Below are 27,101 nucleotides of genomic sequence, written 5' to 3'. Positions count from 1 at the left end.
GGAAGGAAGCCACTCCTGAGAAAAAGGCTAATGATAGCATTCCTGGAGTTTGCAAAAAGACACATGAAAGACTTTGAGAGCATGAGGCAAAATATTCTGTGGTCTAATGAGATGAAAATTGACCTCTTTGGCCTAAATGCAAAGCGCTACATCAGGCGGAAACCGAGCACAGCTCATCACCCATATAACACCATTCCTATTGTGAAGCATGGTGGTGGCAGGATCATGCTATGGGGATGCTTTTCAGAGGTAGGGACTGGGAGACTTGTAAGGATAAAGGGAAGAATAAATGGAGCCAAATACAGGCAAATCCTTGAGGAGAACCTGATTCAGAGTGCAAAAGTCCTTAGACTGCATTAAAGATTTATGTTCCAAGAGGACAATGACCCCAAGCACACAGCCAAAGCAACACTGGAATGGCTTCAGAATAGGAATGTGAAAACCCATGAGTTGCCCAGCCAAAGCCCAGATGTGAATCCCATTGAGAATCTGTGGAAAGACTTGAAGATTGCTGTTCACTGAAGCTCGTGAAGAGTAGGTGAGCTATCGCAAGTACCGTGATCAAATTCCAAATTCCTGCCCTAACCTACAGAGGGTATTGTACCAGTGGCACAACCGTGCCCTCAGAGAATGATGCTACCCCTCAGTCATATATTGCATACAAAAGAAGAACACTCCGTGAGTTTTCACCAGACCTGTAGTACTTGAATCAGGTACTTGAACTTGATTCACATTCTTTCTGACATGTGACTCAATTTGAGAGACTCGGGAGACTGAATAGTTGCGAAGACCCAGACTCAAACATCGAGACTCAACTATTTAAGCCCATGAATCAATAGAGTCATTTTTGTTTCATCGCATGCAGTTAATAAAATGTTTTTTCTTTCCAAGAATGTAGAGTGGGAAATTAGGAAAATAATGCAGGAAGAGGGTGAAGGGAGAGACAGAACAGGTGTGTGAGGCTGGCTTGGATACCTGGGGAAAATACACATTGACATGCTATGGATTAGAACAATATAGTGAGCGGAGTCGACTAACGTTGACTTACGAGACTCATTACTCAACTCCAGGTCTGGTACTTACATTACTGAAAGTAACAGCAACAGATGAAAGCCGATACAATCTCAGCCCCATCAAGTCTATTCCATGGACACTGAGACAGGTGAAACTTGTAGACAATTCCTGCTGAAAGTCATACTATGCGTTGTGCTCACTGTTTCCTTAGAAAGAAAACATAAAATGGTGGACTTGTGAAAGTTCATGGCCTGGCAGAGTGAGGAGGAGAAATAATCCCTTCACAAATAATCCCCCCCCCCTTCACATGCCTCCCCCCCTTCACATGCCTCCCCCCCTTCACATGCCTCCCCCCCAAAGCCCTCTCCCTCCCACAGATCTCTCCATGTCTCCATGTCTCTCGGTCCCTGCTCTCAAATGTTGTGTTTGTGTCCTTCCCCCTCTCTCCCCATCTTGTCTACCGCTCCCGATGTTATTTGTTTTATGTGTCTGTTTGTCTTTCTGTGTGATTAATGTTCGCTCTTTCACGAGCCTCGATCTTGTATACAAAAAAAAAAAAAAAAAAAAAAAAAAAAAAAAAAAAAAAAAAAAAAAAAAAAAAAAAAAAAAAAAAAAAAAAAAAAAAAAAAATTGCTTGTATGAGACTTACATTGCAGCTTGGGCTGAGAATATGGAGGCTGAACTGGAGTAATTCATGACAAATGATAAAATTGACAGTAAACCTGTGGAAGAAAGGATTAAGGGCAAACATGCCTGCGGTGCTGGGAGAAGATAAATACTTTAAATTGGAGTGCAATTGTGTTTGAGAGAAAGCAATGCAACAAGTATTGAAGAGCTCCAAAAATAACATACATGTTTGACTGTTTCAATTCACTATTTCAAAATTCACCGGCTAATTAGGCTTTTAGCATCTCCAAATGACTGCTTATGAGACATCAGATTTGTCAATCTGTGACCACACTCCAAGACGCTTCACAACACTCACAGAGATGAATTATGATCGAAAATGCGGCTGACATGCACAGCTTGGGTGGAGGCTCCATGGGGAGATCTTTAAATTCAGAATGATGCTATTTGTGTGAAAAATAAAATTTAAGTAACTAATAAAGTCGATATTTTTGAGTCAGATCTCTTCCGGCGGTTGGTGTATTGTGGTAATTTGCCAGGCCTTGCGCAGTCAGCTCAATACAAAAATTCCGCTCCTATAACAGAGTTCGTAGAACACCATATGTTGACGTGATGCTTATCTTGAACAAATATTGAGTGACGGCAATGTAAACTGATAGGATTTCCTCCACTCACAGAGTGTCTAACACACAATGAGATTGTCCAAACAGCGTTTGGGAATTTCATCTAAGCGCACATGTGTGAAAATGTTATCTTAAAGAGCATATAATGACTTCAGCAGCATTTTTAAGTGCAAGAACAGGTGTACGACTAAAGTTCTCTTTGTTTAATGCAGTAAACGAGTTTAATTATATACACACCCACACATATACGTACACACACGTAAATATATACCCCGCTCTCCCAAAATGTAGTCTTATACACCAGTTATAACATGAGTTCCCAAAATATACAGTGCATTCAGAAAGTATTCAGACCCCTTCACTTTTTTCACATTTTGTTATGTTGCAGCCTGATGCTGAAATCGTTTAAATTCATTTTTTCCCTCATCAATCTACACTCAATACCCCATAATGACAGAGAGAAAACAGGATTTTAGAAAGTTTTGCAAATTTATTAAAAAGAAAAAACTGAAATATCACATTGACATAAGTATTCAGACCCTTTGCTATGACACCTGAAATTTAGCTCAGGTGCCTCCCATTTATCTTGATCATCTTTGAGATGTTTCTTCACCTTGATTGGAGTCTACCTGTGGTAAATTCAATTGATTGGACATGATTTGGAAAGGCACACACCTGTCTATATAAGGTCTCACAGCTGACAATGCATATCAGAGCAAAAACCAAGCCATGAGGTCGAAGGAACTGCCTGCCGAGCTCAGAGACAGGATTGGGTCGAGGCACAGATCTGGGGAAGCCTACAAAAAAAATTCTGCTGCACTGCAGGTTCCCAAGAGCACAGAGGCCTCCATAATTCTTAAATGGAAGGAGTTTGGAACAACCAGGACTCTTCCTAGAGCTGGCCGCCCGGCTAAACGGAGCAATCGGGGGAGAAGGGCCTTGCTAAGAGAGGTGACCAAGAACCCGATGGCCACTCTGGCTGAGCTCCAGAGATCCTGTGTGGAGATGGGAGAAACTTCCAGAAGGACAACCATCACTGCAACACTCCACCGATCTGGGCTTTATGGCAGAGTGGCCAGACGGAAGCCTCTCCTCAGTGAAAGACACATGAAAGCCCGCTTGGAGTTTGCAAAAAAGCACCTGAAGGACTCTCAGACTATGAGAAACAAGATGCAGTGGTCTGATGAAACCAAGATTGAACTGTTTGGCTTGAGCATGGAGAAAAGAAAGAACACCAGAGATTTGTCTGAGGAGGTCAGATACAAGATTGTAGCCAAGCATGGACAATCTCAAGGCTACAAGTTCATCTCCAGGGACCATGATGTTCCTGTGTCCACCGTACGCAATGTTATCAGGAAGTTTAAGGCCCATGGCACTGTAGCCAACCTCCCTGGACGTGGCCACAAGAGAAAACTTGATCGTATATTGCAGCGAAGGATTGTTAGAATGGTAGAGAAAGCACCTCGATCAACTGCCAAACAGATTCAAGCTGACCTTCAGAAACAAGGTACGACAGTTTCAACTCGCACCATCCGTCACCACATCAATGAAAGGAGACCCAGGAGGACCCAACTGCTGCTGAGAGAGGGACATAATAAAGCCCGACTGGAGTTTACCAAAACACACCTGAACAAGCCAAAATCCTTCTGGGAGAATGTCCTTTGGACAGATGAGACCAATTTAGAGCTTTGTGGTAAAGCACAGCATCTCTATGTTTGCAGAAAACAAAATGAAGCCTTCAAAGAAAAGAACACCTTCCCTGCAGTTAAAGATGGAGGAGGTTCAGTGATGTTTTGGGGTTGCTGTGCCTGCCTCTGGCACTGGGTGCCTTTAATGTGTGCATGGCATCATGAAATCAGGAGATTACCAAGGCATTTTCAAGCGCAATGTTCAACCCAGTGTCAGACAGCTGGGTCTCCGTCAAAGGTCATGGGTTTTTCAGCAGGACAATGATCCCAAACACACTTCAAAAGTACCCAAGAATGGATCAACACAAATGCTGGAATGTTCTGAAGTGGCCAGCAATGATTCCAGATCTAAATCCCATTGAACACCTGTGGGGAGATCTGAAAACAGCAGTTGGGAGAAGGCACCCTTCAAATCTGGAAGAACTGGAGCAGTTTGCACAAGACGAGTGGGCCAAACTGCCAGTCGAGAGGTGTTGCTTCCCTGGTTCAGAAGTTGCAGCAGGACAATATTAAGTCTGGTGTGTCAATAATTTTGTCAATGCCATTTCTATTTATTTTCTGATTTAAAAGGATATATTATGTTCTGAATCAAAAACAAAGGTTCTGTAATATTAACAGTGAAACAAAGAATTGTGAAGACCAAATACTTTTGTGAATTTCAATTTATTTTTAGGGAAAATGGTGTTATTTGAAAAAAGTGCGAGGGTGCCAATATTTTTGGCCACGACTGTATATATATATATATATATATATATATATATATATATATATATATATATATATATATATATATATATATATATATATATATATATATATATATATATTGTAACGATTTTGAGAAGTGTAACGGGTTTTGAGAAGTGTAACGGGTTTTGAGGAGTGTAACAATTTTGGAGGAAGGGTAACGGATGTGAAGAGTATGGTTTTGGTATGGTAACATCCTGGTAATGTAAATAATGGTCGCAGCCGTCCTCCTAATTAATTTCATAGAACATACACGCAGGTCACGATATATCTTTTAAATAGTGTATTTCCTTATTCCATGTAGGCTAAGTATGTGTTTTCCACTAGATTGACTTTGCATTGTATCAAACAAAATAAGCGTAGGCCCTTCCAATTTCCCCAAAACCTCCCTTCCATTTGCCTTCCGCATTTTGGTCGGTTTTTCTCTTCAACCACCATTGGCCATGAAACAGGGTCGGAGAAGAAAGGCGTGTCTCCACCTCGTCAGAAGAGGGCAGGAGTGAACCGGCCCTAACAGCCAATCAACACCGCGGTGAGTGACCCGGTAGGCGTGCCCTCGGAGCCGGCGGCTTAATTCCGCCGGAGGTGATAAAAGCGAATGTAAGGAACTGCTTTAAAGAGAGGCCTTGAGAGATACGCTGGGGGATGACCTGGAAGAGGAGCGCAATCCACCGCAAGCCCTACCTACCTACCTGCCTGCAATATCCCCTGTCGTTGGAGAGACGCGCTGAACGGAGGGAGACGGCTCCACCCCAGGAAGAGGAGCAGGTGTGCCGAGCCAGCGCGTGACGGCCGCGGATACGCGACGGAGGTTTTCCCGCCAAAACCGCGAGGGGTTGAAAGCTGCTGCCTCCGACCTTGCCTTCCTCTCAAGCAATCAACCTCGAGCCATTACCTGCCTGCAATATCCACCGTGTGAGTGTGAACGTCCTGTCCTACTCGTTTGTCTTGGGGATTAAGTAAATGAAATAGAATAAGTTAACAATGCACTGTGTGACTGCTCTTTTCCATCTATTGCTGTAAATAATATTGGTCGCTCTAAAATATTGCTTGTGTGTGTATAATAAATCTGTTCTTCCTCCAAACTCTGTCTTTCTTCTCTCTTCTTCTCTTTCGGTCGCTTTAGCGGTTTCCCAATTGAATATCTGTAGCGCGATTAGTCAACGTTCGGGTGGAATCGGGTTCTAATCGGGGAGTAACTGTTCGGACGCGGTTAAATACACCACCGCTCGGTAAAATAACATCCAAAAACCGTGTCCGTAACAATTGGTGTCGAGGAGTTGGATTCGAACCTGGGACTAAATTTGTTAGGCCCAAATTTTGGAACACCAATTGTACTATTAGAGTAACAATTGGTGTCGGGGAGTGAGATCGACCCGGAGCGCGCTGCACGCGCTCAAAATTATAAAGCGGACGAAATTGTGTTGTTTTATAAAACCCGAATTTTGAGATCGCGCCATGGACAATCAAGGCGATCGGATGTCGGTGGGGGAGATAGACGGGTTAGGGGTAACCCAGGAACCATGGGAAATGTATGTGGAAGAAAGGGAGGAGGAGAGCAATGAGGAGGCGGTTGAGGGGGTGTCAGACGCGCAAAATGGCGTCCTCGCGCACGTGGGTGTAGCGGCACCAAATTTTGCCACGCCCGCGACCGTGGTAGCGCCCCTGGTGGATTCAAACCTTTTGTTGCTACAAATCGGGGCCCTTATGGACAAAATGAGGGACGAAGCGAGGGCTAATAGTGAGCGATTAGAGGGCCAAATGGGGGCAATGGGGGGCAAAATGGGGGAAATGGGGGAACGGCTAGAAGCTAAATTTGGGGGGTTAGACAACGGGATAGAAGGGGTGAAAAATGGGTTAATGGGGGTAGAAAACAGAATGGCCGCTCAAGAGAATCAGTTAGAGGGGGTGAAAAATGGGTTAATGGGGTTAGAAAATAGGATGGAGGACAAATTGCGGGAAATGGGGGAACAATCCGCCCGGGAAATCGAACAGATGGGGAACCAGATGGAGGAAATACGAAGAGGGATGAGTGAGGAGGTCTCGGGGCTGCGCGAGGAGGTAAAGCGAGGCGAAAAGCGTATAGAGAAAGAGGTGAGAAATAATACGGCAAAGTTACAGGGGGGAATAGAAGATCTGACGAAAGGAGTAGAACAGCTGACAGAGGGACAAACTAAGTTAGTGGAGCAGGTTCAAAAGAACACTGCGGTACTAGGAGGGTTAAAGGCGACACAAAAAGAAATTAAAAACGAATTAATAGCGACGCAGAGGCAATGTCAGATGGTACGGGAGGAACTGACAATGAGGGTGGAGGAGGTGACAGAGATAATGGAGACAAAGGACCGGCAGGTGAGGATGCACATAGAGACGGTCACGGTAGCCTTAGAGGACGAACTTGAGGGGACGCACCGAGAAATAAAAGAGGTTAAACAAAAATTAGAGGAAGTGGGAGAAGAGGTGAGTGAAATTAAGAAGAGACGGAGGGAAACTAAGAGGGAGATAAAGGAGGAAGTCATGGAATATGTACAAGGTCTGTGTTCAAATCATGATGCGGTGCTCACTAACCAAATAAAAAGTTTGCAGGTGGCGGAGGAGGTGCGACGAGGTACGGAGGTGAGTGGCAATGTACATGATGTGAGGGGAGATTCAGTCGGCTTGGGGATTGGTTTGGATCCGGGTGTTCGTGAAAGGCCGTTGGTGAAGTGTGTGACAGGTCTGGTGTGCGAAAAAAGAGGTGTGCGAGAATGTCCGACCATGGGGTGTGTGAGGAAAAAGTGCACGCCGAGGAGTGAGTGTGCCGTCAAGAGTGAGTTGGTCGAAGCGCGTGTGCGAGGGAGCACAGGGAAGCGCGGTGTGGTGAGTGTTACGGAGGAAGTAACGAGAGAGTGTACACCTGTGGTGAGTGTTACAGAGGATGTAACGAGAAAGTGTACGTCTGTGGTGAGTGTTACAGAGGGTGTAACGGGAGAGTGTGCGCGAGAAAGGTGTGTAACGGACGGGTGCATGAGGAAAGAGTGTGCCGTCGAAAGTAAGGGTGAGTGCGCTGTCAAGAGTGGTGGTGAGAGTAGTGAGAGTGACAAGGAGAGTGAGCTGGTTGTGACAGGTGAGCGAGGATGTACACCTGGGATGGAAGGATGCACACCTGGAATGGTAGAGCGTGTGTGGGAAGGCACATTTGAGTTGGTAGTGAGGCACGTGGTTGGGTGTGCGAATGAGGGCACACCTGTGATTGTCACAGAGGAAGTGACCGAGGAGGGGGCGCGAAGAGGTGTATTGGTGAGGTGTGCGAGCAACGAATGTGTGCCAAAGTGTTCGGTGGTCAGGTGTGTGACCAAGTCGGTGAGCGGAGTGAGTGTACCGAGGTGTGAAAGAAAAGGTACGAGGAGAATGGGAACGGCTGCATGTATGAGCAAGAAAGAGGTAGCGTATGCATGTAAGCCTGCAGGTGAAGCGTCGACGGTAACCGGGGTAGAGTTTAGAACGACTTATAGCCGAATCGGGCCTTCGGTGCGTGCCGGGCTTCGCGTGCCGCGAGAACCAGCGGAGATCCGAGCCACGGCGGGTTCGAAAGGACCGCCGTGCGCGATCCACGCTGGGCCTCGCGTGGAGCGGCCGCGTCCGGGCTCCACTAGGCGGAGCGGGCCGCCCGATAGGAAGGGTCGTCATGGCGACCACTTTCTATTGAGACGTGCCGGCAGGTCGAGATCGGGACATTGGATGGCTTCACGCCGAGGTGATGCGTGGGATCTCGGCCCGGGTAAGCCCCCGCCCCTGCCCCGAATGCGGGACGCATCCAGCCGCCAGCACAAAAGAATCCGCGTTCAGTGCTCGGCTGTACGAAGCCGGGCTGTAGATGTGAATTGGCGCACCGAGAGGATGTAATAAGTAGACGGGTGATGGTGATAGTGATAGTGATTTAAAACGAAATTTAGAAAAGTGAATAGAATTGGCAGTAAATGGAAAATTTTTGAATTGTTGGATTTGGACGAGCGAAATTGGTAGTGAGAGACCCCCGATGTGGTGGGATGACAAATCCACCATCCCTCACAGGTGGGGGCAAATGCGCAATAGTTTATGGGGTGGCTATGACAACCGAGCCAGGGAGGGCTTGGATAATTGTAGGGATCTAGCGAAGATGACATTAGGTAACGTTAAGGTTAGTTAGTGACTGATACCTGTAGTGGGGACGCAGGTAGATTAGTGTGGATTATAATGACGTGGGAGCGCAATAGTTTAAAGGGACGACTGGGAAGCGCAAGTTTCAGAGGGGAGTAGTTAGCTGAGATGATGCCGTGTGTGTGAGGATTGAACGGGTGAGAATGGAACAGGTGTGATTGCACAGGTGTGCAACTGAACAGGTGTGTGGAGCAGTGTATGAGGGAGTAGTGGTGATTGCGTGTTGTGTTGACCAAATGGTCCAGGAAGAAAGGAGGGTGCAGGTGGCACCAGGTATGATTGCACAGGTGTGCAACGACAGGTGAATGAAAGACAGGTGTATGGAATAAATGGTATGGAGTATTGGAATGGATGGTCGTGGAGTGAGTATGGTGGAAATTGTGGAGTGGAGTGGATGGTGCGAAGGTGTGAATGGGGGAAGAGTGGACCCCCATCACGGATACCCGGGGCGGGTAGTGTAAGTGTTAGGTAGAGGGTACAGGTAAATTGTGGTTGGATATTGGCATCTGTGGTGCGGGTGACAGAATGGTATGTGGATGGGTGCGTTGGTGTTGTGGAAATGGCTGGGCGTGTAGCCTGTTAGTGTGTAGTTGGTTTGGGCACTCCACCACTGTAAGGATGTCGGCCAGGTGAGGCCGCAGGTGGGCTCTGGGAGCCGGTAGTAGTTGTGTGGATGGGGCCCGAGGATCCGGAGGACGGACCCGGGTAGCCCAGTGCCAGAGGGCACCAAGGGGTGACAGAGCCAGGAGAGGGGCTGTCCCCAGTTAGTTAGGTTAGGGTGAGGAGCTAGGTAAGCTCGGGTGGCAACTACAGTGGTGGAGGTGTGCAGGTGGGTAGACCTGTTGGGAGAGGTACACGTCGCAGCCCAGAAATTGTGCTAGAGCACCGGGAGATGAATCGGGGGAGTGAGACCCCAAAATTGAGGAGCACCACAGTTTGGCCAATGGGAATTGGTTATTAGAACCCGTAGTGTAAGTTGGCCAATGGATTGGCAGGGAAAGACCCCGGGTAGTGTAAAGTGTGTTAAAGTCATTTAGAGGATAGGTAGGATGAAGGATCTCCTCGCACCATCTGCATCCACTCACCTGAGGTGACAGGTACTCCACACCATGCCATGTTTTGATTATTTTTTATGATGCAAATGTTTGGATTGTGAGACGCATCATGACGTGGGTGTGACATTGTGCGTAATTCCATCTCTCCCTCCTTAGGAGGATTGATGATGAATTGGTGATGGCAAATTTTGAAGTAGAGGGATTGTGGTGACGAATTTGGTATAAGGGAAATATGGGGAAGACGTGACAGTAGTGACGAATTTGTAAATGGGTAGATTTTGTAAATATGGGGTAAGAGCAAGGGTAGTGTAGGTGACAGGGGGGTGACGTACGGTAGGGACGAGCTTTCTCACTTCGCCCTCCGTACGCATTTCACCTTGCATTGCCTTGTTTGACGTGTACCCTTGTGACCTTACCCCTCGCTCAATTGTCTTTCTTTTGTCTCCCACATGACCTGTGCGCCATTGGGTGCCGAGGGGAGCGTGCGTGAGGTGGCCATTGTGCGCCCGAGATTCCCAGAACCAGCACGCATTGCGTTGATGTACCACTTTATGGACCGCTGTTCGGCGGCCAAGTACCACTTGATGGACCCCAGGTTCTGGGGCAGAGCACCTCTGTTGGAGACCGGCCATAGTGGCCAGGGAATCTTGCTTGCGGACCTCGGTAAGGTGGCACCTATGCCAAACAGGTGGACCACCCTTAGTTGGCCCCTGAGGCCCTAAATAATAATAAAAAACGAACACAAGTTGTGCTTTTTATTATGTCCAAATAGGCCGCATGAAGCCAGAAGACGTCAGGAAGAACATCGGCCCAGCAGACAAGGAGAAGACCACCACCAGTTGTTTTGTTGTGTTTATTATGAACCATGGTGACTGCGCACCGAGTGGTGCTTTGTGGTGCTTGTGGTGCTTTTGGGTGCTTTTGGGTGCTTTGGTGGTATTGGTACTGGTGCATCGATGCAATGCGTGCTGTCTCCTCCCTCCCAACAGGAATTTCTTTCTCTTGTTCCCTAAAAAGAAAAAAAAAAAACACACAGGTCCTGGGTTGCGTTGTAAATAAGAAATCACGTCATTGTAAATAATGCTCCCCACCGTAAATGTATAGTTTCAGAATAATTCCGTAATTCGGTTAGCTGTGGGCTTGAGTCTGTTAGACAGGATGCAATGCAATAGGGGGACATACTTATTTGTGTTTTAAAATTGTCACACTCAGGGTCAGGTTAATTGTAGAGGGAATTACACCTACATGTCACACTCAGTTAAGTCTAGTAGGCCCGAGGACGTGCCTGAAGAAAGGAGGGTGCAGTGTAACGATTTTGAGAAGTGTAACGGGTTTTGAGAAGTGTAACGGGTTTTGAGGAGTGTAACAATTTTGGAGGAAGGGTAACGGATGTGAAGAGTATGGTTTTGGTATGGTAACATCCTGGTAATGTAAATAATGGTCGCAGCCGTCCTCCTAATTAATTTCATAGAACATACACGCAGGTCACGATATATCTTTTAAATAGTGTATTTCCTTATTCCATGTAGGCTAAGTATGTGTTTTCCACTAGATTGACTTTGCATTGTATCAAACAAAATAAGCGTAGGCCCTTCCAATTTCCCCAAAACCTCCCTTCCATTTGCCTTCCGCATTTTGGTCGGTTTTTCTCTTCAACCACCATTGGCCATGAAACAGGGTCGGAGAAGAAAGGCGTGTCTCCACCTCGTCAGAAGAGGGCAGGAGTGAACCGGCCCTAACAGCCAATCAACACCGCGGTGAGTGACCCGGTAGGCGTGCCCTCGGAGCCGGCGGCTTAATTCCGCCGGAGGTGATAAAAGCGAATGTAAGGAACTGCTTTAAAGAGAGGCCTTGAGAGATACGCTGGGGGATGACCTGGAAGAGGAGCGCAATCCACCGCAAGCCCTACCTACCTACCTGCCTGCAATATCCCCTGTCGTTGGAGAGACGCGCTGAACGGAGGGAGACGGCTCCACCCCAGGAAGAGGAGCAGGTGTGCCGAGCCAGCGCGTGACGGCCGCGGATACGCGACGGAGGTTTTCCCGCCAAAACCGCGAGGGGTTGAAAGCTGCTGCCTCCGACCTTGCCTTCCTCTCAAGCAATCAACCTCGAGCCATTACCTGCCTGCAATATCCACCGTGTGAGTGTGAACGTCCTGTCCTACTCGTTTGTCTTGGGGATTAAGTAAATGAAATAGAATAAGTTAACAATGCACTGTGTGACTGCTCTTTTCCATCTATTGCTGTAAATAATATTGGTCGCTCTAAAATATTGCTTGTGTGTGTATAATAAATCTGTTCTTCCTCCAAATTCTGTCTTTCTTCTCTCTTCTTCTCTTTCGGTCGCTTTAGCGGTTTCCCAATTGAATATCTGTAGCGCGATTAGTCAACGTTCGGGTGGAATCGGGTTCTAATCGGGGAGTAACTGTTCGGACGCGGTTAAATACACCACCGCTCGGTAAAATAACATCCAAAAACCGTGTCCGTAACAATATATATATATATATATATATATATATATATATACAGTATATATATATATATATATATATATATATATATATATATATATATATATATATATATATATATATACAGTATATATATATACAGACTTGGCATTTAATATGGAATATCTTTTTTTGTGGGGGTGAACTTACTTTTCAAGATGTCTTAGAACCAAAAGTTCATTGAAATTATTCTAGATTTTGTTAATGTGACCTTTAAAAGAAACAAAAACCACATTTGACATTTCGAAACAAATAAATTGATCCTTGAAAGTGATGTAAACTGATATCGAACTCAATTAATGGACAGTACTGTGTTAAACTTCTGTACGTTTTCCAGAAGTATCTCTTTATTTTGCACATTAGCCAAATTTTTTTTAACAAAAACAAAAGTTAAATTACGACTGGGATCACGGACAGTAAAATTACAGTTCAGTACTTCGTGTAACCCCCACAAGCATTCAGGAGAGCACGTACACGTTGAGGCATGCTGTTCACGAGATTTTCCAAGGTTTGGACAGGAATCGCTTGCCATGCAGTTACAATAGCCTGCTGCAATTCGAGCACAGAGGCAGGCTGCTGGTCCAAGTGGTCGATTTGACGCGTTAATTCTGCCCACAAGTTCTCTATCGGATTCATATCCAGGGACATGGCAGACCACTCCATATGCTCTACACCACGGTCAGCAAGAAAGTGTTGGATCTTGCGAGGACGATGAGGCCGTGCATTGTCATCTTGGAAGACAAAGTTTCCTCGAAAGGCTGCACGAACAAATGGAAGCAATGTTTCTTCCAGAATGGCCCTGTGCTTGAACTGGTTCAGGTTTCCATTCAGAACAACCAGGTCAGTTTTGCCCCCTGCATGAAAAGCAGCCCAAACGGTCACCCCACCACCTCCAGCTTTGACTCTTGGCACTATACAATCTTCGTTGTAGGCTTCATGCACTTGTCTGTGCACTCGGACACGGCCATATTGATGATAGACCAGAAATCTAGACTTGTCACTGAAGATCACATGATTCAAGTGTCCTGGCTGCCATTGACGGTGCTCTCTGGCCCACTGCAATCGGCGCTGGTGGTGTTGTCTGGTCAGACGTGGCTTTCTCAGGGGACGCCTGGCACAATCGCCTGCTTGAACCAGTCGTTGGTTGACTAGCCTTCTGGATACAGGCACATTTGTCAGTTGCTGCCACTCAGCCCTAAGCCGATTAGCTGACTTGGTACGGCCATTGCGGACTAACCGGTGCAGCTGGCGATCATCCCTCCTTGTGGTTCTGCGGGGACGTCCTGACCTCGGTATTGGAGTAGGGACACCCCTCTGAGCATTTCGTTTCAGGATCTTTGACACCTGACCTTGAGTGATGCCATACTGCCGAGCAATAGCACGCTGTTTCATGCCGGAATTTCATAAAGCCACCACTAAATGACAAACAGCATTGTCGAGTTGACGGACCATCTCCAGGGGAAGCGGCAATAACTTTTGTAGATGTGCAGCAGTTGTTTTCCACTAATACAGAACGCAACAACCCTTCTATACCCGATTGTGAAGCCAATCGTCAAATGTACCTGTCCGTACATTTTGTCACGCCACCTGTGATATAATCCTGTTATTGACTTCTTGCTGCGACAGACAATCAGTGACATGGTTCTTTTAACAAAGAAATCACCGAAGCGTAAAAGAAACTCACCAGATTGATATACCGAGTTCAGAAAGTAAGCCCAAGTCAAGAAAAAAAAAAAATTCCATATTAAATGCCAAGTCTGTATATATATATATATATATATATATATATATATATATATATATATATATATATATACATGCATGCGCGCCCACACATACACACAGTATTACTCCTATGGTGAAGCAACCTCGGAGGTTGAAAGAGGAGTTTCTTCTGCTGCTTTTAGTATGCACAGTCGCCTTTTCGTCCAATAAATGTGAGGAGCAATTGCTGAAGAACAGTTGCAGAAATACACCTGATCCTGAAAATGAACCAAACTTCTATCAAGAATAAACAATGTGAAGGGTTCATCCAATACAAATTACCAATATTCCAACACAGATGTGGATTCACCCCGAAGCACCAAAAATAAATTATCTGCCGAGCAAAGGAAGAAGTTTTGGAGAAGAATAAGCTTGAAGTGACAAAATTCGTTGTTCCATTACTAACCTTCTGAGGAACGCCGCAGGTTATGATTGCGCAATCGAAGTGAGGATCGGAAGCGAGTTCGATCATTGAAACTCCAACTCTTATGAACACGTGATGGGCTCATAGGTGGAACGGAACTTGCGTCAGATGCTCGCTGGTCACCCGGAGGCACAGAAGCCAATGCTGTATTTACACTTACGCTGTTTCCTTGAGGGCTCGAGAAATGCTTCACATCATTGAAACCCCTGCACTGGCTAGGATCGGGATGGAAAGATGGGGAAAATGACACCACGGAAGAAGCTGACCTGTCAAAACGTATTGGTTTGTTTACCTTTTAAAGTCCAATCACATTTCCACATTTTAAAACTAGTTATACTGCTTTTGCAAAGTTTATTGTCTCATTAGTGATTGTACTTTAATGGTAAAAATATGTTACATGTGATATAAGCTCATATAGGAATTCCTTCAGATCATCATATTACTTCTGTATAAAAGATGGAGAAACCTCATATCAATGACCCTGGAATTATATTAGCATTTTCGCCTGCCCACTACCTGCAACAGCCAAACCAAGGTATCTATCGCATCTGAACCTCTTATTATTCAACCATGTTAAGATGATGAATTTGTCAACTATATTTAACATAAGACAGCTGTCATATAGAATATAGCTGTGGGTATGAACTGACCCATAATATACTGGCTCTCTTCCATTGGACAGCTCTGACCTCACCTGAGTGTTGGGGGTTGCCGTGTATGTTACGAGCTTTAACCGACACGGCCTATGATCTGCTCTAAACCTTAAAAGAAACCCTGGTATAGCTCTATATGTGTGTTTGCTCTACAACAACGGAAGGTTCGGCTTTGTGGTGTACCATCTTACTATAATTCACCAAATGTCTGTCTGTCTGTCTGTCTTTCTGTCTGTCTGTCCGTCTGTTCCCAGGTACCGCAAAAATGGCTGAACCGATCGCAACGAAATTTTGGTGGGTAAGCCTGGGACCCCCTGGAGAAAAAATAGGTTATATTCTTATTCCAATTTTTTCCCCAATTTTTCCAATTTCCAATTTTTCCAATTTTCTAGTTTTTCCAAACACGATGGAATAATATTTACCAATATGAACAGTGATGTGCCTTTTATTGAAATTCTACAAATAGTTTAGATTTTGATGATTTGCGTGTGATATGATTTAACGGATGTTTATAAGAATCGTTTAAAATAAAAAAGCCTTCAATTTCTGATATTTTGCCTTTTCATTTGGGCCTCCCAATTGAAGCCCCGCCCATAGGGCAGGTACCATTGCTAGTCCATATAACTCCATATATTTATATATACCTTTCTTTATGCTGACGTGGACCAACCAGAAGCCAATCATCTCTATCTTCTTCTTCTTTATATATGGCACTTTCAACTGCGACCATGCCAGTTGGCTGGAATTGGGATTTGCAACCAGCAGCAGCCATGGCATTGCAGCTAACGCCTTCAGTGATTCAATTACTCTGACCCAATATGTAAACTTTTCAACCCAGATCACTGCAAATGGCTGATCATCTTTCCTCCTGTACCTGGTATGGACTAATTTTCCAAACAACCTCTCCAATTTCTCCTCTGCTGTGTGGCGCCTCTGACCATCCATATTCTTGTATAATTCCAAATCTCGCTGGCTGTGGTTAGAGAGCTACCACAGTACTACAGATTCTGGTGATGTGTTCAGATGAAATGACGGTGACTGCAATCTATCCCTTCACAAAATATTTGTCTTCCTTCCCTCTGCATGTGATAAAACCCTGCCTGAGAATGCTTTCACAATGGCCTGCTTTCTCTCTCATGCATAGGTTTACCTCACCTCGTCTGCAGCTATCATATCCATCCTCGAGGCTGTGGTGCACAGAATCCTGTGGCAAGGCATTGGCAATCAAGGAGCTTAATTTCCCACCATTGAAGACTCACCACTCCGGTAACTTTAGGTCAGTTTCCTAGGCTCACAACAAATGCGTGCCATTCATCAGGTGAGCCAGAAAGCATAATCAGGCAAATTTTAAGTCGAAACTCTCCTACCTGTCTCCTTCCTGAAAGTCAGGGTAGCACTTTGTTAAGCCTGCTCCTGATCTCTGCTTCCCCTCCATCACCAATCTTACTTCAAATTACTTCACAGTAGACTCTGCTTGAGACAACGCATTATGTTCCATCTCAGCTGTTTGCTTCTAAAGCTAAAGAGCCCATCCCTCTCTGCCACCAGATTGTTCTATTTTTTACTTATTGATGGGAGAAGCTGATAGGAGTTGATGAGCCGATGGGAGCTCTTCATAGTTTGCAGGTACATCAACCCCATCAGCTTATCACCTTTTACATATCCAAAGTCAGACTGGTGGTGGAATACTGCTCCGATGCCTGAGGCAGCGCTCCTCCTTCAGTCACTGGTATTCTGGATCGTGTCCAATCCAAGGCTGTCTGATTAGCAATCCTACTTTGTCTATCAACCTTTGCCCACCACTGTGCACTCTTCCCTGCACCTCGGCTACCACTAATACCAGTCAATGCTCTGATGAACTCTGCTTCTGTTCCTCCTCATCTTCACTCAGTTCATAACACCAGTCTAGCTTCAAATCGTCACCCTTTTTACATAAGCCTCATTTCCCTCTGTACCAATTGCCATGCCCCCTCGTTTTCCCCTCTCGCTGTCTCTCTTTTAAACAGCCTCCCCAGCTGTGTGTTCCTGACTTCTATCAACTTGCAAAAAATTAAGTCACAAACTAGAGCAGCACTTGGTAGAGTGCATACTTCTGCCAGAGTGAACAGTTTACGTCTTGTATCCCACTGATAGGCCAGTCTGGATCCGGACCTGAACCAAAATCGAATCGGCTTGTTCTTGTCGCCAAATCAACTCATCCACCTAGTTTTGTCATAAGTCGTCCGTAACTTTTTGAAATAACATGCTATATAGGACAGTACTGTATATTGCTTTTAGCCCTATTGCTCAATGTTGAAAAATCACTTCAAAAAATACAAAAAAACAATTATCGTATCCAGATCCGTATTCGGATCTTCACCAAAACTGAACCAATCCGTCCTCGTCACACACTTGGCCAACGAGTTTCGTCCAAATCAGTCCAAAACCTTTTAAGATATCGTTTTATATATCGGTTCTACCTCTATCACTCAATGGTGAGGAAACAACCAAAAAAATCCTCTGATCTGGATCCAGAAGCAGATCTTCACCAAAATTGGAACAATTATTCCTTGCCAAACACCCAACCTGTCCACCAAGTTTCGTCACAATCCGTCCATAACTTCTAGAAATATCGTGCTATACAGTCACGTGAAAAAGTAAGTACACCCCGTGTAAAGCTTTGACTTTTTCAACATATTTCAACATACAGCTATTTGATCTTCATTTCAACAATATTGATAGATATAGGTGATATAATATAACAAATATCATGAAACATTTACATTTTGTAGTCCATTGTATAATTTAAATAAACATAAATGCAAATTTCGCATGTGGAAAATGTAAGTACACCCCTACATTTATCACTACTTCAAATACCTAAAATTAGAATCAGATGCACCAGCTCAGGTGCAAATGATTGGAACATCGTTAGAGAGGATCTTGAGGAACCGGTCTTATTTAAACCTCAGACATATCGTTTGGTTTGCTCTTTGTTGTTGAAGTGTGCGGCGTCACCATGCCGAGATCAAAAGAGCTCTGAGGCCTTCAGAAAGAAGGTTATAGATGCCTACGAGTCTGGGAAGGGATTTAAAAAGATCTCCAAACAATTTGAAATCAATCATTCGACTGTCCAGAAGATCTTCTACAAGTGGAGAAGATTCCAAACAACTGCCAACTTGTTCAGGCCAGGCCGCCCCAGCAAGGTCAGCTCGAGAGCAGACCCCAAGATGCTGAAAGAAGTCTCTAAGAACCCCAGAATGTCATCACGGGACATATAGGTAGCTCTTGCCACTGTTGATGTCAAAGTGCACGAGTCTACCATTAGAAAGAGGCTGCACAAATTTGATCTACATGGGAGGTGTGCCAGGAGGCAAGCTTTGCTGTCCAGAAAGAACATCAGGGCAAGACTAAAGTTTGCCAATGAACACCGAGGCAAAGACCAGCACTTTTGGAAAAATGTGCTCTGGACAGATGAGTCAAAGGTAGAGCTATTTGGCCACAGTACCAGAAGACATGTTTGGCGAAAAGCAAAGACAGCATTTGACCACAAGAACCTGATACCAACTGCAAAGCATGGTGATGGAAATATTATGGTTTGGGGCAGCTTTGCTGCATCAGGGCCTGGACAGCTCACCATCATAGAATCCACTATGAATTCTTCATTGTACCAGAGGGTGCTTGAGGATAATGTGAGGCCATCTGTCGGAAAGTTGAAGCTCAACCGAAGGTGGACCTTGCAACATGACAATGACGATAAACATACCAGTAAATCCACCAAGGAATGGCTGAAAAGAAAGATATGGAGGGTTCTGGAATGGACACGTCAAAGCCCGGATCTAAATCCCATCGAGATGTTGTGGGGGGATTTGAAACGAGCTGTGCATGCAAGAAACCCCTCAAACATCTCACAGCTGAAAGAATTCTGCATGGAGGAGTGGGAAAAAATTCTCCCAGTCGATGTCAGAGACTGGTGGACAGTTATTAGAAACGCCTACTTGAGGTTGTTTCTGCCAAAGGGGGCAATACCACCTATTAGAGCCAAGGGTGTACTTACTTTTTCCACATGCATTTATGTTTAATTTAATTATACAATGGACTACAAAATGTAAATGTGTCATGATATTTGTTATACTATATCACCTTTATCTGTCAATATTGTTGAAATGAAAATCAAATAGCTGTATTTTGATATATGTTGAAAAGGTCAAAACTTTACATGCGGTGTACTTACTTTTTCACGTGACTGTATATCGTGTTTGGCTCCATCTCACAATGGTGAAGAATCACTTAAAAACAAGAAAAAGAGCAGAGATTGCAAACCCTCGCCAGGATGTATTTGGTGTTTTTCTAAGGCTTTCGTGTTAAAACAAATATGGCGGCCGAACCGCGTGACCGATGACGTCATTATTTTTTTTCTAAACTAATTAATTCCTAGATTATGCTCAATAAATTTTATCTTGATCGGATGAAGTTTTGTACTCGTCGAATTATGACATAATAATGGAGGCACCTATGACATCATTATTAACATTTTAATCCCCATGGAGAGTTCTTTACAATGAGCTATGTCTCAATTTTTCCTATGCAGCGCTTTCAGAGATATCGAGGTGCAACGTTTTTCGGTTTTTCGAAGATGGCGGCCGAACCACATGACCTATGACCTCATCAATATTTTTTTCTCCACCAATTTATGCCTACAGGACGTTCAAGAAATTTCATCTTGCTCGGATGAAGTTTTGTACTTGTCGAATTATGACATAATAATGGAGGCACCTATGACATCATTATTAACATATTTTATTCTGTCAGTCCGTCTGTCAGTCCGTCACGCAAAGAACAGTTTTCCGGACTGTTTTTCTAAACGCTTAACGCTAATGATTTCAAACTTGGCACATGGTTTCCTCATGATAAGTTACAGATCAAGTTCGAACTCCATGACGTTTCGATCATTTTTGACAAAGTTATGGCACTTTGAACTTTGGGAATTCTGATAATTCTGATGACCCTTAACTCAGTGCCATTTTAAGTTTTAATTTCCTTTAAAAATGATTTTCTCTGCAATAATAGGACCGATTAAGATCAAATTTTCACCGTAGGGGGGACTCGGTCTGTAGAATATTTTAATGGTAATTATGACGTCACAGGTCATCTGGTTCGACCGCCATATTGTTTTTTGTGAAAACACAAAAACCCCTTTTTCTCTGCAACGGCTGAACAGATCGAGGCCAAACTTTGCAGTCAGAATCGCATACTGATGACGAACAAAAAAGTCAGCGAGCATGACGTCATGCATCGTATGGTTTCAGAGTTATGACGTTTTTAAGCATGAACCTTTAAAACCGAGCCCCTCTCTCATTTTTGATCCAATCAAGGGGAAACTTCACAGATCTGTTCAGCAAGTCAATCTACTAAAATGTCATTTTGGAATTTGCGATAGGGCACGTGGTTTGGCAGATATCGTTAATTAAACGAAAATATTTTAAAAAATGGATATCTCTTGTTTATTCTAGAGTTCTCAAGCCGCACCGCGCGCCCTTAGCCTCGTCTCGCGAACATCAAAAGCGCGACACAGCGCGCGCTTTCGTGAGGGGCGGAGCCAAGCCGAGCAACATATATATACACACCTCGATCATTGATCGTGAACCAGAAAATATAATAAATTACTGATATTTAGCGACTTGAAATGTTCTTTATCAACAACTTATTTTCTCGTGCTTCTGCTGACCTGTCTGCAAGGTGTATAAATCGAAGTCCCGAGTGTGAATCACAGGTGAGCCCATCCTGAGGTAATTAGGGATTGGGAACGATTCAGAACCTGTGGGTAAATAACCCTTGGTAATTTCCCCAACAGTTTTCCGGACGACAGACTGCCGGTAGGGGACATGTATTGCAGCACAATACTCAGAATGCTTGTTTCTTTGCCTTTTCACGCATGGGGGCCCTCTTATTTTTTAGGCTCAATCCCTCCCCTGTGATGTTAATATATTTTTTTTTGCTACGTTCCAGATACACACTTTTTCACCCAAGATGGAAGAAAATGTTCTCACCAGCCTTGACTCTACATTGGCAAAGGGCTCGCATGGCATCATTACCTGCATTCGGAAATCCTGCTCTTGCTTGTTCCATGGCTGCTGCCTTCAGCTTGTTCCTTAGCTTATGCCACCCCTTATCTGCTTGAAAGTCAGCCAACATAATTCCCAGATGCAAGAGGAGTGCAGAAATATCCTCTCCGCGACAGACCAGTTCGTTTACTTCCGATAATAAGCGAAGTCATGTAATCCATTATCACAGGTGACATCAAGTGCTACCTCCCATGAATCTCAAATAACATGTCAGGGCAGTGTTTCTATACATATCCAGAACATTATACGCAGTCTGGATCACACTCTAATTGCCAAGCTTTCTGCCTGTGGCAAGCTAGACTGCATTCTTTCCTGTCTCTGCAACAGGACCACTCGCTCGGTCAGCATGTGGCACACATCAAAGGCCTTTCATCTACTCTCCAAGTAGAGGTTGGAGTTTCCTTAAGGCATTATCTTGGTGCAGTATTGTTCCTTATATACACGACGGATCTGTCTGCCACCCTGCAGCACCATGTTCTCCCTTTTCAGATGACTCCACATATTAATGCTTGGAATACTACATCCACAGACAGACACACCGTAGCTGCTTCTATTTCTCTCTCTTTCTCTGATAACCTGGAACGATTCAGATATCGATCAGCCATGCCATTCAATCCAAACAAATCTCACCTTCTCAACGTCTCTCCCTCCAGAAGGAACATCTAACGCTCATTGACTACATATTTCCTGGATTGACTTCTGGAATCATTTCAGTCTCTTAATTTTCTGGTCCTCATCATTGGCCATGACCTTTCCTTGGCAGATAAAAGCTGCCCTCTGAATCCATCCTCGATCATGCAAAGACCTTCCTGAGAAAATCTATTCTTCTTGCAGCAAACAATTCCTATGTCCAGTGGTCAGTAGAGTCCTGTTTTCCATAATGGGCTGGTGTTTCTGGATCACATCTCTCTGATCCTTCTTTGTCTCCCTTTCTTCTTCCTGGTCATTCATGTTCCTTGCTTCTTATGTGTGTCTGCTGTCCAACTGCTCCACTGTCAGTGTGTTGTTTTTCTGCCCTCATTCTCGCTCTTCCATGAGCCTAGACTTTGTATCCAAATACAAATCATTTGACAAGAGTAGGTTAAAAATAACTTGGCTGTACATTAGCCAAGTTCATAGCTTTATGTCTTCTAATTCACAGCTTAATCTGCCCATAGCGGGTGAAATGAAGGCCCAGCAACGTCCAACTGCAAATTTTTCTGACAGAATAATTGGCTTGACGGTTAAGCTTGTATCTGCAATCATCGTCAATGTGACATCAGATTGCATACTGCAGCTACAGTGCTCTTTACACCGATAGTGTGAGCACCAGTATACAGTATGTGGTAGGATGACTGGTTGGTTTACGAATATGTTTACTTCAAGGGTAGTGTGGCAGGTTTATGCGATATTTTGGGGGGTTGCCATTGCACAGTTCACACAACTGCCTTTGAATGGTCAAGTTATCGACAGCAATCACCTGACGGATGGTCAGCCAGAAAATACCCCTGGGGAAGTCTTTGGACAGTGAGAAATTTAAAATCCTGTTACAAAATTATGTTTCAGTATCAACCTCTTTCCTCAGACTTCACTTGAGGGTTTCTCCACTCTTTGTTGTAAGCCGAAACAACAATTGTTTTTTTATACCGTCTTCTCCTGCCTATCCCCTGTTTACTTCTTTGCTTGCAGTTTCATTCCTTAATACTGCTTTTTGTTGAAGCAACAGTTCAAAAGTTGCCCCCGTGCTTGTGCCTGTCGATTTCTGCAGCCTAATGAAGTTGCCTTTTTACCTTAAAATACCATGGAAGTCATCCAAAGGTGAGGTGAACACCACTGGATTTTGATGCCTTCTGAAACATCATGATAGCTACTGCAGTTATGATGCTTTGAGGATTATTACAGTCAATGGACACAGACGGAGAGACAGACATATTCCTTAGGTAAACTCATGGACGAGCAATTTTATTTGAAAAAAAAGAAGAAGATATTTAGAGATGTATGTCACACACCTTGCCACACCACAAGTGTGCAAGGCCTTCAGGTAAGGTTTCCAGGTGGCAATCAAGGTGGAACACTCATCAGTTGCATGGAACCTCCAGAAACACTGTAACATAAAAGTGCAGGTTAAAATAACAGATAACTTAACAATCATCAGCATTCAAAATATAGACACACTGTCCTGACATCTTCAAACGTATTGTCTTTGTAGTGCAAAAGATAAATATATTATATAATGGAAAATGTGCTGTCTGTTTGTGCATTCCGCTGTCTCCTATTTCCGGTAGCCGCTTCCGACGCTGCTTTTGAAAAGCTCCGTAAGCAGGCAAAGCTCAACATCCTAGCAGCAGAAATGCATGATACTAGTTTGTTTATTAAAGTGCGTTAAGATACGACATCAGCTGACAGGATGGCCTCGAGGTGTGCACAATCACCTCTAAGCGGTCTAGCCTCAGTTTGAATCCTGACCCAGCTATATAAACTGTCATCCCAGTGTTTCACAGACTGGGTGAATCATCAATGTATGTGCTGTCCTTCCGATGGATGTTAAACTGGGCTTCCCGTCTACTGACATTAGTTTGTGGACATTAAAGATCCTCATGCTGTCCTTCGCGAAGACTTAAGGCGAGCTATCACCAGCACCCTGATACAATGACAAATTCCTGCCCGAACTACTGCTGGGAAGGCCATGACAAACCAGCCAGTATAACCCTTGCTCAGGAAGCTGCTTCGGCAGCATAGATGCTCTGTGAACCTGTATGCTCAACATTTAAAAAGGATAGAGCATAGAAATATAGAAGGAGGATGGGAGAGAGTGGAGGGGGGAAGGGGAGTGATGAGAGGGAAGAGTGAGGGGAGAGGAGAGAGAGAGAATGGAGGGGGAGAGTAATGAAAATGGGGAGAGAGAGAAGATCGAGGGGGAGAAGAAAAGGAGAAAGAGGGGAGAGAGATGTGGGAAGAGTGAGAAGAGGGAGGGGGGAAGGAGTAGAGGAGGGGGAGAGAGATGGGGAAAGAAAGGGGGAGAAGGGATAGGGGAGAAAGTGCAGATGGGAGAGAGAGGTGAGAGGGAGAAGAGGGGGGAGAGAGAGAAGAGGGAGAGAGAGAATGAGAAGAAAGTGGGGGAGAGAGAGGAGGTGGGAGAGTAGGGGAGAGGGTAAAGTGGAGAGAGAGGTGGAGGGGAAGGGGGAGAGGGAGCAGGAGAGAGAGAGGGGAGGGGGATAGGAAAGAGGGGGTGGGCGGAAAGGAGTTTCCTTCTGTATCCATCCTGTCTGACCCCATTATTTGTCCAAGTCTCCCTATATTTTGTCCTTCAACTCTGCTGTTGGTGTCCCATCCCCTCCCTTCTCTACTGTTTCTTTTGTCCTCTTGCTTCCTGATCCGTTCACTGTTCTAACTTTCACGAACCTTGACTCTGTATACAAAAAACTTGGCAACCATTGTGCAAGCTTGGTGAGACAAATTGTCTCCTATGTTGAAGTTCCTTAGAAGGGAAGCCATTTTTTATATATTGCGAACCGTGTCTGTGGTGTCTGTCCATGCGTTCGTCTGTCTCCCGTTTACGGCGGCCTCTTCCAGCTCTGTGTTTGAAAAGCACAACATTCACCTTTGAAATAATGGGAGAACAGGCATGAATATTGTTGATGGCAAATTTTGTTTCGCAAGCAGGATATTTTGCAATCTTTTTAGACAAATTCAATCTCTGCCACCCACATTTGTACCTCATTTCGTGGTGGGTGGTAGAAGTAGCTCAGGGCTTTGTCTGAGTGAAACCAAGAGTGCAACGTAATTAAACTTTATAAAGTCCATGAAATAATTTAACTTGATAGATTAACTTAAACTTTTGCCGTCACTGGGGATGGATACTTTTGCTTGCTTTTACCGTCATTGGGCACGGCTACTATTCCTAGTAATATATAATTGTAGCAAATGGTGTTTGCCCTGAGGTGCCAATACAACTTTGTGTGCAGGAGTCATACGATCCGATTCTGTAAGCAATTTACAGAACATTCCATGTTTGTTATTCATCTTCAATAACTTGTGGATTTCCAGCTACACGAGCTGGTTGTCCCATAACCTGAGACCATTTGTAATGTAATTTGTAACCAGCTTGATGATGTAATGTTTCTTACTGATATTTGATAACAATATCCAAACTATTTAAAGCGAGCATTCGATCCTTTTTCACCAACCCCCAAGGTAATATATTTAGGTAGAGCTTGCAATCATGGAGTATTGGATGTCTCATCATCACGAGGAACACTTTAGTGAAATGGGAACACTGAACTGGCCAGACTGTACAAGCATACCGCACCTGGATGAGGGAAGCTGCCGGGCTTCGTCGTTTCTCAAAGTGCTTTTGCCTGTGCTGCTCCTGGACCTTCAAAGCAAAGCCCGAGCCAAGGATGCCCTGAAAGAGTACAGGTTGATGGTCATCGTTTCGATGGAGCCACCTGACACAAAATCAAAACAACCAAATGCCTGGCGAGGGATTGGTAAAATTCAGATAATATAAAGACAACACAGAAATGTTCATGGTAGATTAAATTGTCATGATGACCTCGTGAGAAGAGGGGGGAGAGAGAGAGGAGGGAGAGAGAGAGAGAGAGAGAGAGAGAGAGAGAGAGAGAGAGAGAGAGAGAGAGAGAGAGAGAGAGTGTGAGTGAGAGGGGGTGGGGGGGAAAGGAAAGTGGGGGAGAGAGAGGTGGTGGGAGAGTAGAGGAGAGGGTAAAGTGGAGAGAGAGGTGGAGGGGAAAGGGGAGAGGGAGCAGGAGAGAGAGAGAGGGGAGGAGGATAGGAAAGATAAAAAGAGGGGGATACGTACCAATCGAGGCATGTACGTATCATTTATAAAGTCTTTTTTATGAACTTGACCGGGGTCAGGTTTGAATCACCGACCTTTTCAGACCCAGAACGGACGCTTTAACAATTACACCACTGAGTCTGGTTGAATGACGCGAACGAAAGCCCTCTGAAAATCCCGTCGTACAGTTCCACTTAATCGAGGGAATCGTAAAACAACACAGTGCATTCCAAGGGGATGGAAGCTCAATGTATATCTGAAAAGTCTTCAGATTTAAATAAGTTATTGTTTATGTTATTGCAGACAACAGCTACAGCTGGCATGATTGTGTGCCCAATACGGTATAATAGGTTTTCCCATTTTACGTCATGTATGGCTGTCAATATATTGATGTACTACCAGTTTTGCTCGATTAGCAAGTATCTGATTCATTCTATCATAAACGTATTTATGAGATGAAAAGCTCCTCTAGTTATTTTAAACAACTCTGTGGTTCCCGATGTGGTCCATCGTGTCGTAGTGTGGTTCTGTGGTCAGTGTGAGGCAGAATCCACAACGTTTCAGGCAATTGGATGTAAAGATCTGTACCATGGGGTGTTTGACCGCATTGCACCACTAATTGTCTCAATGTATCCGCTCAGGTGTTTCACAGTACCGCCGGTAGAGAAAAGAAGGAGATTCCAAGAAGACAGAAGCTCGCAGCCAACGATCTTCCGATCCAGCTTGTCGGGATTTTGTCACCGTAACCAATGGTGGTCAATGTGATCTAAGATAAACCAGGCCAGAAGTTAAATGTTGCATTTGACCCATAAAAAAGGGAGGTGTTAAAATTGACTCCCTGGATGAAAATATTATGGTAAACTAGAGTTTGTCTTGTATTCTCGTTAATCAGTTGGAAATACAATTTAAAACATCACCTTCCCCACCCCTCCTCACCAGT

The 27,101-nt window shown here is 44.6% G+C and overlaps 2 protein-coding genes across 2 annotated transcripts in view; one reads left to right on the top strand and one right to left on the bottom strand.

Moving 5' to 3' along the window:
* Positions 1–27,101, bottom strand: part of LOC137436602 (potassium voltage-gated channel subfamily KQT member 4-like) — a 281,048-nt gene that overhangs the window by 92,174 nt on the left and 161,773 nt on the right. The window contains exons 6-9 of the mRNA XM_068130541.2: positions 26,817–26,927; positions 25,673–25,768; positions 23,373–23,467; positions 14,610–14,842 (exon numbers count right to left, since the gene is read on the bottom strand). Coding sequence (XP_067986642.1) covers positions 14,610–14,842; positions 23,373–23,467; positions 25,673–25,768; positions 26,817–26,927 — 535 coding nt within the window. The remainder of the gene's footprint in view (positions 1–14,609; positions 14,843–23,372; positions 23,468–25,672; positions 25,769–26,816; positions 26,928–27,101) is intronic.
* LOC144894256 (uncharacterized) lies at positions 9,073–11,571 on the top strand. Its single transcript, XM_078786599.1, has 2 exons — positions 9,073–10,593; positions 10,703–11,571. The coding sequence occupies exons 1-2, from the start codon at positions 10,380–10,382 to the stop codon at positions 10,987–10,989; spliced, it is 501 nt and encodes a 166-aa protein (XP_078642725.1). The 5' UTR covers positions 9,073–10,379; the 3' UTR covers positions 10,990–11,571.

The sequence above is a fragment of the Myxine glutinosa genome, chromosome 11 (genome assembly GCF_964187855.1).
Source record: "Myxine glutinosa chromosome 11, kmMyxGlut1.1, whole genome shotgun sequence".
In the NCBI taxonomy this organism is placed as follows: domain Eukaryota; kingdom Metazoa; phylum Chordata; class Myxini; order Myxiniformes; family Myxinidae; genus Myxine; species Myxine glutinosa.
Note: the sequence above shows the minus strand (reverse complement) of the source record. Positions and strands in the feature narration are given on the sequence as shown.